Source organism: Acartia tonsa, chromosome 2 (genome assembly GCF_053477335.1).
Source record: "Acartia tonsa isolate MP-2025a chromosome 2, ASM5347733v1, whole genome shotgun sequence".
NCBI classification, from domain to species: domain Eukaryota; kingdom Metazoa; phylum Arthropoda; class Copepoda; order Calanoida; family Acartiidae; genus Acartia; species Acartia tonsa.
In genome coordinates, this window is record NC_137261.1 from 23,352,851 (window position 1) to 23,370,048 (window position 17,198).

Here is a 17,198-nt window from a genome sequence, read left to right on the forward strand (position 1 = left end):
TTCAATTTGGTCAATAAAAATTATTTAGATATTCGATTAATCGTTCAGAATCTGAATAATAAATTTTGCGTGCACTAGTTTTTTTTTCCAGAGGGGTGTGAAGTATCTTGAGAGGCTGAAAAAAGGGATGCTAGATCTATTTTTAGGGTGGTGTTGACACCCCAGTCAACCCCCATTTCCGCCCATGTTTCAAACAATTTTCAGTTTATTTTAGTATTGGAATATGAATGTAAATCGAACTGTTTAATAAAAACAAGTGTAATGGAAAAATTATTTCATAATGTACTTTTTACAGTCTCAGGAAGGAATATATAATTTAAAGAAAATCTTTCTTTCTTAGAATGTACATCAAAATCAAAAAATAGTCTCTGTAGTACTTTTTTCTTCCCGATAACGTTTTAATACGAGAGGTGTAATGCAAAACAGTTTTTAACAAATAAAATATATATCCATCCCTGCTACATGAACCTAGACATAACTATATGCAAAGTTTTCTTGTACAACTTTTTCTACAATTACAAGTTTTTTTATTAAAGTTATTGTACACATTTTGGCACTACTCATACAATATTTTTAAAAATAATATTTTTATGTTATGATTCATAATTGGTAGGAAAATAAATAAGAAATAATCTCAAAAATTATAAAAAAAAAATTTGAATAAGACCTAGCGGGTCAATCGTGATGAACTTTAATGTGTAGCTTTAGCAGGCCTGGAGTGGCCAAACAAAAGTTTCTCGAACTTATCTATTGTCCAAAACCACCTCAACCAACTGCATTAATTTTGGAGGACTAAATTGGTAATTACTAAGGCATACTTTCAAAAATAGCTGAAATCACGTAATTTTTATGTCGGTTTATTTCGATTGTTGGTCCCATAAAAATACTACCTACCTAATCTAACAAAAGATTTGATGCTTGCCTTTACTACATTAATGGCTTAATTAACATGACACTTTTCTTGAGACATCCACCTAACATTCTGGTATATTTTAGCACAACAGCTGCCGGAGCATCGGAAGAGGACCAGAGGAAACGTCGGAGAAACAAGAAAGAAAGAGGAGGGAGCTTGTTCTCACTGAGAAAGAAGAAGGAGAAGAAAGAGGGAGGAAATAATAATAACAATCCTCCTATAACTTCCAGTGCTGTTGGGGCTAAAGGTAAATCATAAAAAATCATATTTTAAAGAAGTAATTTTTTTTTTTTTGGGGGGGGGGGGTTCGTAAATTTCTAACCACTGGACCGATTGTGTTCTCCATTTTAGGAAAGCCTCATATATATCCTGGGATAGTTTAAGCCTATTGTATTTTTTATGATGATTTGCGTTTTTTCTGCTTCCTCTTATTCTCTTTGATTAAAGAGCCCCTAGATGCAAGGGGCGCAACCGTAAGTTACGTTATACAGTAGCAAAGCTAGTCTACCTATTACTACAAAAGTCACCTGTTGGTCTTTCGCTCACTCGATAATATCAACGTGACATTACACATTATAAAATGTTCGTTTTTTCACCAGGGTATAGGAGTGGCAGGGGTGTTAATTCTGCACAAGATTCCTTTTTTTTCTCGGCTGCAAATTTTTATATTTTTTTCCCTCCTAGTTTTTTCCAGCAAGGAAGGGGATAAAATGGAAAAATATTTTCAGAACTCTTTATTTTATTCATATTATGCCCCCTTCCACATATTTTGGGTTTTTTTTCACCAAAGAGGGGAGAAAAATAAAAAAAATGCTTTTAGTCCTCTTAATTTTTACATTTATTTTTCCCCCAACAACATATTTTTTTTTTTTTTACATTCCCCCCTCATCCGGGTCAAATTTGCAGAATATACACCCCTGAGTAGTGGTTGGAATTTTTACACAATTGAATGTAATAGGATATTATTACCAAGTTATGGTATTAATACAAGTAAAGTTTTGTAAACTTATTGTTTTAGTTTGTCAAGAGAAGGAATATGAAACACTCAATTGTATTAATATTTATTTATTATGAAAACGATACCTCGATTTTTATCTTTGATCAATATTTTTTAATGCGGGAAATATGTTAAAATGGTTTTATTTGGGGTGGGTGTTTTTTTTAGGACAGGGAGGGGGGTGAAAATCCATAGGTACAAGAATCAAGACAAAGCTTCTTTTTAGGTAAAGACTTGGCAATACAGGCGTTTTAATTTATTGCACAAAATAAGTAACAAGAAAATAATTTGTTTTTTTTTCAAATTTGGATTAATATATAAGAATGTCATCAGGAACCTCAAGAATGAAATATTTTCCTAATAAATAACAATACCCCAAATCAACCATTTAATTTGTTATCGATTTAATTTGCCTGTTGGTTATACTTTATTCTTGACTTAAGTTGACTATACTGATGAGTATATTTACAGTAAAAAATGTTATACAGGTCTGACGAAGGCCGGTAGCGCGGCCTCTCTGTCCCGACCTGTGTCGGTGCCACGGGTGCCCCAGCACAGCTACAGTATGTCCAGCATCAAGAGGTACCCGCACCAACCTTCCAGCGCACAGTGGCACACACACATCAACAAACAGGATGGTAACAGGTAATTTTGCTCTTTTTTTATTATTTTTGCAATGTAGATCGTAACGAATTCGATCACTAAAAGAATAAAGTCTGTTGTGGACAAATAATGAGTTTGGGGCATCCTCTAATAGCCATCGATTTAATTAGTTTCTTTTTATATGCCTTTATTATATGGTCAGTCATACACTTATAGATGTTCTTATAACATTTCTACAAAACATAATATTTTGTCCTTTGAAAAAAATTAGCAATTACAATTTATACGGGGAGGATATTTTCTTATTGGGGTTAAATTTAAGTTTTGTTTTCGTTTAAATTTTAAGTATAGGTTTTGCTTTGCAAAGCTTAAAATTGATATATATTTACTGTTCAATATCATATGGATTTAGATGTAAAGATATTTGAAAGATTTTAAGGGGGAAAACACTTTAATAGGTATTAATTTTCAAGAATAATTTTAGCCGAATTTTTACTTTTGATATAGGGAATAATCTTTTTAATATCTTTATTTTCCTTAAACTAGGGCATATTGTAGTGTTTAAAATTGGGGGTTTAAATTATAAATACTTTAATGTTGTAATTTTTAAAGAAATGTAATTTTATTGGACTATTTTTATTAGTTTAATTTATTAAAATTGACAATCGTTCACCTGTAGAGGTTTTAGCACTAATTCATTTCATATGGGACAAAAATATTAAATTTGTTTCAAGCAAAATCAATGTTTTAGTGCTAAAATAAACCCTTGTAGTTAAATGTTGTGGCAATGTTTAATATTTTAATTGGTTTCATAAAACTAAAACCAATCTTTTTAAAGCAAAAGTTTTACAAGTTTAAAAATTAAGACAGAATTTGTTCTATATATTATATGTACATATAAATCCTTTAGCTCCCCTAAGCGAGGAGAGGGTAGGAGGGGTCCGCCCCCTTCGCCCTCGCCCTCCCCGTCGCCCAGCAACCGGTGGAGACGAGTGGGCAGGAAACTGGGGGTGATGTAAGTCTGCCTGTGCTAGTTTTTGTTGTTTTGTTTGTCTATGTTTGATTTATCACTATGCATGCATAATTTATCATTATATATTGGTTTCATAACAAGTTTTGGAAGTGAGGCATCTCTATAATAACTATAATTCGTCCAATTATTAGTCAAATTTAAGTGATAATGCTTCATTATGTTGATCTCAAAGTCAATTTTAGGATGTGATTTGGTACATTATACATAAAAATGCAATTTTAAGATATTTTTGCATTTCTTATTTAGATTTTTTATTGTTAATGTTTAGATTTGTTTTGTCCTCGTTTTTTAATAAATTGAATTAGATTATACACTTAAACATACATTGATAAATACAAATTACATTATTTTATTCATATTTTAATCATTATTTTAGATTTTTAACTTAATAATTTTTGTGCGTTGATTTTGGTGTACGGTTTTTATTTTACTTGAAGAATTATTTAAATGGCATGTTTATGTTGTTTTAAATTTCATTCGTGGATTTTTTCAATGCAATAAAATGTTGATATATTTAATACAAAAAATATGCCACATCTATTAATCAATTTTTAAAAGCGAAGCTTTTCTATAATTAGGGTCGGTCCGTCCATCCGTCCGTAACGGATAGCTTTTTCGTTAATTTAGGCATGTTAGAATTGTCCTATCGATTTCAAATTTTGCATGGTGATTCCTGTAGAAGTTAGGTACGATTTAAAAAGCGTAGCAACTCTATAATCATTACCAAAATGTCCGTACGTCCATTTTAAACATGATGATTTTTTTACTTTTTTAACATCAAACTTTTATGTGATCTAATTATCCGATTGATCTGATTTTTGGTATATTCATTCCTTGGACAACAAAGTATAATGTAATAAACGAAGCAACTCTATAATCAAGTCCTAAAAATGTAAGTATGTCCATAAACATTATCCTGTATCAAGCAGTTTTTTAACACATTTACTCACAATTTTGCTTTGACTCTTATACATTTATATTAGGATTATTCAGTTCTGAAACTATACAAGTGTTAACGTCCGTTTGTCCTACCGTTTCAGTGCTTCGCTTTTATGGATGTTGTCATCCTTGTTATTTTTAAAATAAGCATTTTATTCCTACTATTCTTAAAAATTTTGTTTGGTTTTATGTTTCTTTATTACTTAGGTATTTTTTTTTTGTTGGAAATGGTAAAAACATTGATTGATTATTTTAATCTTTTTTTTAATTGCATGGTATTTTTTAATATTGAAAAAAATTATTCTATTTCTATGTTTTTAATTTTTTATTAATGGTAAGGATGCTAAGCTTTAAACAATTTATTAAAGCACACAAAAGTATTTTTTTCTCTTTTAAAATTATGGGGAGGGTAGTAAAGGATTCGTTTATTTTTATTTATAACTTTAGGTTAGGATAAGTTAGTTTGTATTGGGTACTGGATAGCCCCGCAGGGTTAGGACACCGCAGGGGTAAAACTAAGGAAAAGAAAATTATTATGTGTTTTATTCTTAAAGAATTATTTCATCCTCGAGGGAGGTTAGTTTACTCTTCTTACATTTCCGCCTTCAACCTTCTTTGTTGATGATAATTACTGTATAATACTTTTAAAAAGTTTGAGGTTAAATATATTTTTGTGTTCACAAAAAAATACCTACCTAGATTTTTTTATGGAAGCAAAAAACTAATATGAATTATTTTTCAGTAAACCTTCCTGGACAGAGGATGGGGTTGGTAAGGAGGAACTGGATGGGGACGAGGACCACCTTCTGGAGGCTGAGGTTCCTCCAGGTATAGTGTTATTTGTTGTGATGTGTATTGTGATATAACTAACCATAGAAGGTTGGATGTAACATTAGAAGACACAACCGCAATATGCTTCTTATTACCTATTACTGAAATGAGTTTGACTAATGTCATGCTTCATTTAAATTTTTTCCTAATATTTCAAAAAAGAAACGTGAATGAGTGTTAAAGCCATTGTCCTATGACTTAAAATAACACAGAAATAAAATAAAAAATCAGCAGTTTTTGGATGACCGCACAACCAACTTGTTAGTATTTTATTCTCTTATAAGATAAGATAAGAAATAACAAAGAAAAACATTAAAATGATCATAAATTTTTTTTTATAGAACTAGATTACAAACCATTTTTTTTTCAAATTGTATTAAAATATTTCAGGCGAGGAACTTCCACAAGCCTTTTCTCTACACCTCAAGAATCTGGACGTCGACCCTTTTCTTAGACTTCAGGTATTGTCAATAAATCTTTAATTATGAAAGCAGCTAATATGCAATTGTGACAATAAATCTAAAGTATAAATGTTTATCCAGACATATCTACCTGGTTCCCCCTTTTGGGGACCTTTTTCGTCTGCTTGCCTATTGCTTTCTGCTCTTTTGTTTTGACTTGGATGTGTTAATATTCCCAATGCTATTCGTTGATTTTCATGTGTCCTCGGGAAGGAGACATACAGTTATTTAACCCCTTTCCCCTCTATTGTTTTACTCTAATATTGTGACACATCTGTCTTAACTTCTACAAATCTCTATCCTCACAAAATAAGAGCATGTTTTGGAAAGTTGCGTTATTATATTCTGACAAATTGCGTCAGCATTTGTGAATTAAGTGCAAAGTTAGTTGTGAGCCTTGATGTGAGATGTTGAGCCAAAGTATTTTAAATACTTAAACGTTAAATAGTTACATGTAATCATTCGCTTGTGTATGACTAACCTTTGTATTAATTTAATTGATTTATTATTACTCGGATCTTACACCAGATTTTCATGTTCTATAATAAAGTGAACTCTTTAGTGGGCTAAAATAACGATCTACCCCATCCCTCTCCTTTACCCCCTACCCTTTACTTAACCCCATACCCTTCCCTCCTACTAGATAAACGGCCGACCAATAAATGCTATGGGTTATTGCAACCTAAACTGTCGACAATTTTTCTTCTGTCATAATATCAACGCATATTCTACATCCATTATTAATTTATAGAAGGAAGAAGCAGATACTTGGGCCAATTCAATTCCCCCTGGTGTCCATTCAGCCCTGAAACCCCACGAGGCCAAACGTCAAGAACACATCTATGAGTTCATCATGACAGAGAAACATCATTGTCAACTATTAAAGGTAACAAAATAATATTTTTTTGGGGGTGGGGGAACTTTCCCCATCCCAATGAACGCCCCTATTTGTGTGATAGTCCAATTTTCTAGGAGGGGAAGGGATTTAGTGCTTAAAATTGCTTTGGTTATCTTATTCGTTAGCTAAACAACTTTGGTTACTCTTATTGAATTTTGTGTTGGTTTCAAAAACATAGTGTCCAAACTTTATACCTAATCAATAATTTTATATTACTGTAGGGTAATTTTGTTTATTATCATTTGGGATGTAAATAAATCTTTCATTATCGTATTCCTTCAAATCCAGGCCTATATAAAATCTAAAAAGTTTTTTTTTTGTAAAAAATCATCATTAAAAGTTTAGGTGATGCATTGGCAGAAATGCATTGGCAGAAACTAATTTTAATCGAAATTAATCATGTGCCTTATGTTTTTGTGTAATTAGGTGATACAGCGAGTATTCTGTGAGGGCATGGTATCCTGTCTTGATATGAAGCCTGAACTATTAGATAAATTATTTCCACAGCTTGAGAATCTCATCAATTTACATTTCCACTTCCTCCGACAGCTGAGAACTGTACAGGTACGTACAATATGTTGATTACTACATGGTAGAAAGTTGGTTGGGTACCTAGGCATTTATTCTTTTTTCTGTAAAGGCCTAATATTCTACATAAGATAAGGAGGAATGATACTTGATAAAGAGGGGAAAAAGCAGTGAAGCAGTGACATTGGGTTGTAGTCCCCAAAGTTTTAAAATAATGTTTTAGTTGGATAAAAACTTTTGGGACTTTTCTTGAATTTGATTGGTTGGTTCATTAAGTTGAGTGTTCAAATTTTCCAACCACTAAATGTAATCTAAAGAAGAGGTAATTTGTTTATCATCATTGGTGATGCTCATAAATTTATCGGCCATTGTCTCATCCCTGAAAAAACAGGAGTACAATACTATATTTTTGCCGCTAAAGTAAAGAAAAATAACAACTCATTCAATTCAATAAAAATTTACCTGGTTGGTTATTTCAGGATTGTGGTACCGTGATACCGAGCATTGCAGACGTGCTGTTGAACCAGTTTAACGCGGAGGCCGCCGTCCACTGGCAGTCAGCATATGGCGCCTTCTGCTCACAACATACACAGGTGATGATATGATTAGAAAATTATATTCCATTAAACAATAAGTGCTCGCTAGTGCTAGCGGTATAGTTAAAGTGTAAAACAATTTAAACCTTATACATGAGAAAAAAAACATTTTTTAAATTGACACAACATTTTTTACACAATTATTCCTTGGAAAATTATATTTTTCGTCTATTCTAAAAAAGAAACTACCTACCCTTTAATCCCTCTAAAGCCAGATTCATTTGAAATGATATCATATGGATGACTCAAGATTCTCCTTCAACAACTTAATTTTCTTCAAGTCCTAAATATGATCTTTATCATCTTGTAGTAAACCTATCCTACTAAAAGACTACAATGCTGAATATGGTTCACTAATTACAGCTTACTTACTCAGCATACTTTGTCTCCCAGTCAGTAACGCTATAAGAGAAATATGATTTAAAGACCGGTGGTCTATCGGTATTGCTTTAAATGAAATACTTTTTCAAAGTTATACGGCGGACTTGACTTTCTAAGTCCGTCGGTTTATCAGTAATGCTCTCTGGGTTTTTTTTTCTCTGCTGTTATCAAAGATAAATAGCTGAATTTTGACAACCAAACATCTACAGCGTGGCCACATTTTTCAGTATACTGAAAATATTCAGTATTCTTCAGTATTTGGAAATTGGGGGTTCAGTACTTAAAGGGTTATGCCAACTATCTGGTACAATGTTGCATGGAATTTTTCTTGTAAAATGTTATCTTCATCCTATTCGAACTGGCCTGGCAACTAGGTGGAGACGAAGTTCGGCCAATTCCATGCTAGGTACTTAATAATAGTTATTATGTAAATTGTTCTCAAACCTGTATCAAACATAACAAATCAGAAGAATCAAACCAATCAAAGCATAGTAACCTTAATATATGATATATACAGGGTGGCCACAATGTACGGATGTACGGAAATGTACGGAAATGTACGGATTTTTAAAAAAGTGCTAAAAAAATGTACGGATTGTACGGATTTTTCATTTTGGTGTACGGAATTTCCGAGCATGGTGTTATAATTAGTGTATTATCTTTAAAAATTAAGTAAAATGTATCATTTTTTGGGATCATGAAAAGAAAACGAAGTTTCCGGTTTCGTCGTTTTTTTCATAGTATCCTTTCTCCTATTTCTAGCCCCTGTGGGGGGCTCTAGCCCTGCGGGGCATATTTTCTAACCCTGCGGGACAATCATTGACATTTAATTAACCTAACCTAACCTAAAATAACCCTTCAAAAGCTGCTGTGAAAAAATACGATGAAACCGGCAACTTCGTTTTCTTTCCATGATCCATTTTTTGTTCTGTATCATTATAATATTTGTAAGTTACATTTAGATTTGGACAAGAATGGTGTACCAGAACTTGAATTATTCAAACTATTCAAGATTTGTCTTCAAAGTTTCTATTCAAGGGGGGGGGGGGAAGTTCTGACACTTTTGCGTAAACAGTGATTATAGGCTTTGTCTTTGGAGTGAGAGGATAGGTTATTTGACAAAAAAGTTTCCTTTTGGGATGTAGTTTTCCTATTTTTAAAAAAAATTTGGATTCGGCCTCCAGGTTCCGGTACTCCAGGCCTTTAGGTGGATTCTGGACAAGTAAAAAAAAAATTCAAGTAAGAACAAAACTTATTTAACAAAAGTAGCTTCTTTATAGATGGTATTAACTAATTTGAAGAAAATTTTGAAATCGGGCTCCAGGTTCAGGTACTGCAGGCCTCCAGGTGGATCCTGGACAGGTAAAAATTGAAAATTTTTACTTTAAAAGTTAGAACAAAACTTATTTAACAAAAGTAGCTTCTTTATAGATGGTATTGACTAATTTTTAAAAAAATTTGAAATCGGGCTCCAGGTTCAGGTGCTGCAGGCCTCCAGGTAGATCCTGGACAGGTAAAAATTGAATTTTTTTACTTTAAAAGTTAGAACAAAACTTATTTAATAAAAGTGGCTTCTTTATGGATGGTAGGAACTATTTGAAGAAAATTTTGAAATCGGGCTCCAGGTCAAGGTACTGCAGGCCTCCAGATGGATCCTGGACAGGTAAAAACTGACATTTTTTTCTGTTAAAGTTAGAACAAAACTTATTTAACAAAAGTTGATACTTTATGGATGGTATTAACTAATTTAAAGAAAATTTTGAAATTTGGCTCCAGGTTCAGGTACTGCAGGCATCCAGGTAGATCCTGGACGGGTAAAAATTGAAATTTTTTACTTTAAAAGTTAGAACAAAACTTATTAAACAAAAGTAGCTTCTTTATAGATGGTATTATCTAATTTAAAGAAAATTTTGAAATCGGGCTCCAGGTTCAGGTTCTGCAGGCCTCCAGGTAAATCCAGGACAGGTAAAAATTGAATTTTTTACTTTAAAAGTTAGAACAAAACTTATTTAACAAAAGTGGTTTCTTTATAGATGGTATTAACTAATTTGAAGAAAATTTTAAAATCGGGCCCCAGGTCAAGGTACAGTAGGATCAAGGTAGGATCAAGGAACAGGTAAAAACGGAAATTATTTACTATTTAAGTTAGGAAAAAATTTATTTAACAAAAGTTGTTACTTTATAGCTAGTATTACCTAATTTGAAGAAAAAGACGAAATCAAGTTTTGTTCTAACTTTATTAGGAAAAATTTTCAGTTTTTATCTGTCCAGGATCCACCTGGAGGCCTGCAGTACCTGAACCTGAAGCCCGATTTTAAAATTTTCTTCAAATTAGTTCCTACCATCCATAAAGTATCAACTTTTGTTAAATAAGTTTTGTTCTAACTTTTAAACTAAAAAATTTCAATTTTTACCTGTCCAGGATCTACCTGGAGGCCTGTAGTACCTAAACCTGGAGCCCAACTTCAAAATTTGCTTTAAATTAGTTAATACCATCCATAAAGTATCAACTTTTGTTAAATAGGTTTTGTTCTAACTTTAAAAGTAAAAAAATTCAATTTTTACCTGTCCAGGATCCACCTGGAGGCCTGCAGTACCTGAACCTGGAGCCCATTTTCAAAATTTTCTTTAAATTAGTTAATACCATCTATGAAGTATCAACTTTTGGTTAATAAGTTTTGTTCTAACTCTAATAGAAAATTTTTTTAGTTTTTACCTGTCTGGGATCCACCTGGAGACCTGCAGTACCTGGACCTGGAGCCCTATTTCAAAATTTTCTCCAAATTTGTTCCTACCATCCATAAAGAAACCACTTTTGTTAAATAAGTTTTGTTCTGGAGGCCTGTAGTACCTGAACCTGGAGCCCGATTTCAAAATTTTCTTCAAATTAGTTAATACTATCTATAAAGAAGCTACTTTAGTTAAATAGGTTTTGTTCTAACTTTTTAAGTAAAAAATTTCAATTTTTACCTGTCTAGGATCTACCTGGAGGCCTGCAGTACCTGAACCTGGAGCCCAATTTCTAAATTTTCTTTAGATTAGTTAATACCATCCATAAAGTATCAACTTTTGTTAAATAAGTTTTGTTCTAACTTTAATAGAAAAATTGATCTTGATCAGTACCTAGTATGAAACCAATTTTACTAAATAATATATTTACTAGGTACATAGTAGAAAAATGTACGGAAATGTACGGAAAAATGTACGGATTTTTTTTTTAGCATGCACGGAAATGTACGGATTTTTTTAAAAAACCTTGTGGCCACCCTGTATATATCTAATAAAATATGTTGTACCTTTGAGGAAAATAAATCTTATCTTATCTTATCTTAAATACTGAATATTCAGTATTTGAAAATTTTATTCAGTATTTTTCAGTTTTTGGAAATTTTCATGATTCAGTATTTTCATTATTTCCTAAATTCCAAATTTTTTTGCATAAATAAGATGTTTTTTCAAGTAGTTGATGTCAGATTTTTTTCGGCGCTTCGCGCCTCACTTTACTTTAAATTACCCTATAACTTTGTACATTAATTTTGCTTTTTTTATGGTATTCATAGACGTCCAAGGGGGGGGGGGTAAAGTGGCGATTACCCCCCCCCCCCCCAAACGAATTTTATTTTCATTTTACCCACCCCATTTAAAATTTAACAAAAAAAATTTTAATACTAAATATTTAATAAAACTTAAATTACCCCCAAAAAAATTTTACCCCGGGGGGTAAATTTTGGAGGGAGTAAACAAAATTTACCCCTGCCAGCAGATTTTAGGGGGGGTAACTAATTACCCCCCCCCCCCCCTCCCCCAAGCAAATTTTACCCCCGGGGTAAAATTTTTTTTGGGGGGGGGGTAAAAACAAATTGCGGCGCGCTTCGCGCGCCATTTTACCCCCCCCCCCCCCAAAATAAAAAGCTTGGACGTCTATGATGGTAATATACATTTTTTTTTCAATTTCATCTCAAATATAAATTTTTAAGATATTTGATATTTTCTGCTTAATTGGTGCAAGAAAATCTAAGAGGCAAAATTAAAAGATCTTTAAAAAATCCCCCTAATAATAAAGCTATGATATATGAAATTTTGAAATGAGGAATCATATAAAAAAAATACTTATTCAGTATTTGTATTTTTTGTTCAGTATTTCAGTATTTTTTCTTATTTTAGGATTCAGTATTTTCAGTATTTCCTTTTTTTTCTTCAGTATCAGTATTTTTTTGGTTGTGGCCACACTGCATCTACTCAATGTTGTCGTCATTTTAATAATATTTTATTTGCTTTCAGGCGGTCAACCTGTACAAGGACCTGCTGAAGACTGACCGTCGCTTCCACGAGTTTGTACAGCAATCTAGTCAGAACCCCATGCTACGAAAGATGGGGATTCCAGAGTGTATTCTTACTATTTCTACTAGGTAAGAAGATTTATCATTATCTCTTTAAAAAATAATGAAAAGATTAAAAAATGTAAAGTTTTGTTCTTTAAAAAAAGATGATTTATATTCTTTGCAGCCCTTATTTTATATTCGTTTATTATTTAAAGATGCACACGTCATTGTTTTATATACATTTCCACACCAGAATATAAAAAAGGTTTTACATAAATCAATAACTGATATTTTTAGAGCTATAAATTTTAGAAAATAGAAATAAATATTTCTTAATCACAATGATATTTTAGAGGAAAATGAAGTCTTTTTAGATGAATATTTGATTTGTTTGTACTTTTAAGGATAGAATTAAAAAATGTTTATTATTCTAGGATAACCAAATACCCTTTGTTGATTGAGCCCTTGATCAAGACGGCCAAGGACCGACCAGAAGAAAGGAAAAAGTTGGAGATTTGTCATAGACTTGTCAAATCTATTCTTGTTGATGTTAATGGACAGGTGAATTAGTTTTCATTGCATTAGGATGATGCTATACACATTTTTCACTTCTGTTCGAATAGAATGAAAATCTTCCAAAATTGTGTTTTGCTTTCCTGCAATTCCTTTATTAGAACTAAGAAACTCATTTTTTATTGCAATTAATTTGATTTAAATTAGGTAATTCATATCCAGGGTTATTTTGTTATTTTACTCATTCTAAATAAGGTTTAGGGAAGTTTTATTGACTATCCTCATATATGTGTGTTTTACTTGATTTCACATAACTCAGAAAGATGTTTGATAAGTTATAAACCTTTTTAGATTCAATAAAATTGATTTTAATTTTTAATTCTAAATTTTTTAGGTTGCTGAAAAAGAGAGAGCACAACGTCTGATAGAAATTTACAACAAGCTGGACGCTAAAAGCTACATTCAAATTGACGGAAGAAAATTTAAAAAGTCTGACTTCCTCATGGAAAATCGCAAACTGCTGTTTGAGGGTGTGTGCACCCTGACCCACCCCCAGATCTCGGGGTCGGGCCCCGTCAGTGCCAGTCGGGGGAACAGGAGCCCCGCACCCACACCTGTTAATATTGTTGTTTTAAGGTAATAAAATTATTTTTTTGCTGTATTTAGTTGTAAATGTAATGCTTAAGTTGTTATATATTTTAAATAATTTCAATAGGTACAAAAATGTTAAATCTTAAATGTATTTTATGCTTGATAAACTTTTTTGTTTGCAATGTACAAAAATTGAATCTTTTTAAACTTTGTCTTTGATAGGGGCCAAATACTTATGCCTAAATGCTTATTTTGAAAATTTGCAAAATATCCTTCATTTTTTTCTTTACATAGTTTATTTAAAAGAATATTTATCAAATATTATTTCCTAATTTTAGTGATGTTCTGGTATTTTTACAAGAATCAAGTCAGAAGTATGTGTTTGTATCTCCGGAAAACAGGACTGGCATTGTCCCAGTACACACCTTGTTAGCAAAGGTAAAATAGTTTTTTTCAAGTTTAAAATTACTCAATGATTCAATAAATGTACATATAAGTATAGATTCATAATCTAGATATCTACCTGGATCCAGTGGTGGGGATATACATATTATTTTGGTTACTAGCAAATTTCTTTCTGCTCTTTTGTAGCCACTTGGCTGTGTTAATATTTGAGACGCTATTGGCTGATTTTCAAAGACCTAATTGAAAGTCGGCATAGGTTCAACGGGATGTGGACATTCAGTTATTTAACCCCTTCCTCCTCTATTGTTTTAACTTGATAATAATAAAACGGAGTGTGTAGAATATCGGGCGTTTATCAGTAACTTTTTAATATTGAATTTTGTTTGACAGTAGTTAACCAGTAATCCTTTAAAAAGTTAAGCAGACACTGAATTTGCTTGTTATCAAATTCAGATATTATATTACCTTTCCAGGCCTATATACAAAAGAAAAATAATGTCACTTTTCATAAACTCGGATTCGGATTGTTAAAAAAAACATATTCGGATTCCGGACAAACCTATGCTAAAATCCGGACTTTTACATTACTTTTGGTGTAAAAAATCGCTGGATTATGATTGCCTTTCCTATTGTTATTAATATTTTACTTTGTAGGAGAAGCCAGGAAGTGACAACAAAGCGCTGCAGATAATCAGCACCACCGGTGACACAGAGTCGGAACCCGACGTGTACGAGTTGGCCGTCGTACAGCCGCGCGACCGCCAGGACTGGATCAATGGGATCCGGCGGGCGGTAGACTTGAGTGGCGGCGGGTCACTGGCAGAGTCCAGTCTGGAGATTGAGATGGAAAAGGTATTTATATAAAGGCCTCATACGTTACCTAATAATTCAAATCCTAAGAAAAAGGGAAATGATAGTGAGATGAGAATAGGAAAACTAAAAAGGGGATGAAAAAAGAAAAGAATAAAGAGAAGCTACTAAGGAAGACTGTTTAAAACAAAGTAAAGAGAAATGATGACCAAATGTATATTGAGAAAAAAATTTGAAGGTTCAGAACAATTTAATGGTTAGAATAAAAACCTTATGCGGTAAAACCAAACAGTTAAAAAAGAGGAGAGAAAGCCTGAAAACTAATCAAAGTGGGCACAATAATATATACAGAAATAACCTTTTTATAGCCTTATATTAATTCATAAGATTATTGAAAGAGACAGAACCAAATACCTACAGGTTTTTAAAAGCTTTTTTTTTCAGGGTCGACGTCACCTGTCTACTAAGTACATGCGCATGCAGCAGAAGGTTGGCGAGCTCAGGGAAAGAGATATGGACCTTGCCAGGTATAGTTTAAGTTAGGATATCTGTAACAGCCAACCTTGTTTAGGCAGTTTCAAGCATTCTTTGGATTGTTTTTGGAAATCATGATTTTAATCAAGGAGAGAGAAGGCATTTAACTTTTATAGCGCCCTCCTTTTTGATGGCGTAAACATTTTGTGGACTGAAATAAAATCTTAATTTAATTGCAAAAATTTACAATGTTAAAACTTGTCCACCGATGATTTTAAGAAGGGTTAATCATAATAACTTAGAGTTTACTTCTATTTTTCATTCATTGTCTTATCTCTTGCGATCCCTGGTTATTAAAGAATTTTAATCAATGCATGCCCTGCGCATTGATAAATCAAGGCTAAAATTGTTTCTACTGCTGCTTAACCAGAGAATATTAAGAAGAATGCCTCTGCCCATAATCTGGTGTGACTTGAGAAATAGAATATTATAAAAACTTTGGGTACTAGTGTAATAAAGAGCCCAATGTCTCCTCTTTCTCTGATTAAAAATGTTATATTATTAGGACAATGGAGGCAAAGATGCAAGTTTTTGCAGATATTTTTGAAGAACTTGGCATACAACATAAACTTCCAGAGGTAAACTTTTTTCATTTTATTAAGTTTAGACATAAATTTCGATTTTAATCAATATGTACTAATGTAAGTATTATTATTTATTGTTACTAAGATTAAACTCAAAAAAAAGCAATAGCATAACTCTCCCCAAAATTTTGCTAAATTTATGCTTTAAAATATTTGGTTGTCCGATAATTCTGTGAATTAATTCTTTAATTGTGAACTCCCTATCTCTGTTTTATATGTCCATATGTTTCAAACATTTCAAACAGCTAAGTAACTATTGTATTTAATAGTCCTTGTTTAAAAGTACAAATTCTGTCTTTAACCAAAGATTTGGCCCAGATTTGAAATATATGTTCAGAAATTTTAAAAGTACAATTATTATGCTTTGCTTAATCAACATAAATTAAAATAGTTGCCTTTAGAGAAAGGTAAGTCGGGAAAATAGCCTAAAACCCAGAGAGTAAAACCCGTTTAGTTGAGCTATTTCCGAGATATTTAGCTTCATTAATAGCGGTTACGTCCTTAGCATCTAATTATAGAGATCTGTATTAAAACAATGATAAATGGTCTGAATCCATCCCATCCCAAGCCTTAAATCTAAAACATCCCCTGATCTAAGTGAAGCTTCTCTGAAAAGTACAACTCGATTAATTCAGTAGATTTTAAGCTTCAGACAAAAAACATTACTGCTTTACACAATAGGAATGCCTATAGGAGAAAATTCTCAAAATACCTTTTTTTGTGTCAAATAAGCCACTTTCGTGCTTATGTCTCCTAATGTTCCCTGAGGCCAATAAACTTTATTTAAGTGCTAAATAAAACTAAAGTAAAGTCATTACTATTTAAACTGTGGATTTTTTTAAAAAGGCAGTTTTAGTAACGTATGTTGACGTTAGGGTGCATCGTTTCTTTGTTCTTGATTATAAAAATGTCCAAATTAGGGTTGGCAATCCGAATCCGGAATCCGCCCAAATTTAGGTCAATTTTGGAATCCGAGTCCGGAATCCGTTTTTTAATAGCGTATTCGGAATCTTAATTGGTAGGCTAAAATTAGCGTCTTGATTTTTTTCTTTTATCTTCTCCTTTTTTAAGGCAAAGATTATCATCATTATATATAAAATCTTTTAGATTCTCGAATGAATTATAGAGAACACCAAGAACATTAATTTTTAGGACATATGTAGCACTTAAATTTTTAAACAAGCCTTTTAAAATATTGCTAGAATCCGGAATCTGCGGGAATCCGCCATTTTTTGGACGGATTCTTGTAAGAATCCGAA

General features: G+C 32.3%; 1 protein-coding gene across 4 annotated transcripts in view; it reads left to right on the forward strand.

Annotated features, from left to right (window-relative positions):
- Positions 1 to 17,198, forward strand: part of cyst (rho guanine nucleotide exchange factor 18 cysts) — a 39,360-nt gene that overhangs the window by 13,036 nt on the left and 9,126 nt on the right. For 2 of the 4 annotated variants that reach the window (XM_080149193.1, XM_080149204.1), the window contains exons 9-23: positions 997 to 1,160; positions 2,399 to 2,555; positions 3,424 to 3,528; positions 5,228 to 5,313; positions 5,707 to 5,777; positions 6,529 to 6,663; positions 7,102 to 7,239; positions 7,683 to 7,796; positions 12,462 to 12,589; positions 12,937 to 13,063; positions 13,410 to 13,651; positions 13,945 to 14,044; positions 14,666 to 14,863; positions 15,266 to 15,348; positions 15,861 to 15,933. In XM_080149193.1, the coding sequence (XP_080005319.1) occupies positions 997 to 1,160; positions 2,399 to 2,555; positions 3,424 to 3,528; positions 5,228 to 5,313; positions 5,707 to 5,777; positions 6,529 to 6,663; positions 7,102 to 7,239; positions 7,683 to 7,796; positions 12,462 to 12,589; positions 12,937 to 13,063; positions 13,410 to 13,651; positions 13,945 to 14,044; positions 14,666 to 14,863; positions 15,266 to 15,348; positions 15,861 to 15,933 (1,921 nt within the window). The remainder of the gene's footprint in view (positions 1 to 996; positions 1,161 to 2,398; positions 2,556 to 3,423; positions 3,529 to 5,227; positions 5,314 to 5,706; positions 5,778 to 6,528; positions 6,664 to 7,101; positions 7,240 to 7,682; positions 7,797 to 12,461; positions 12,590 to 12,936; positions 13,064 to 13,409; positions 13,652 to 13,944; positions 14,045 to 14,665; positions 14,864 to 15,265; positions 15,349 to 15,860; positions 15,934 to 17,198) is intronic. The other 2 variants (XM_080149213.1, XM_080149218.1) reach the window with 1 other exon arrangement.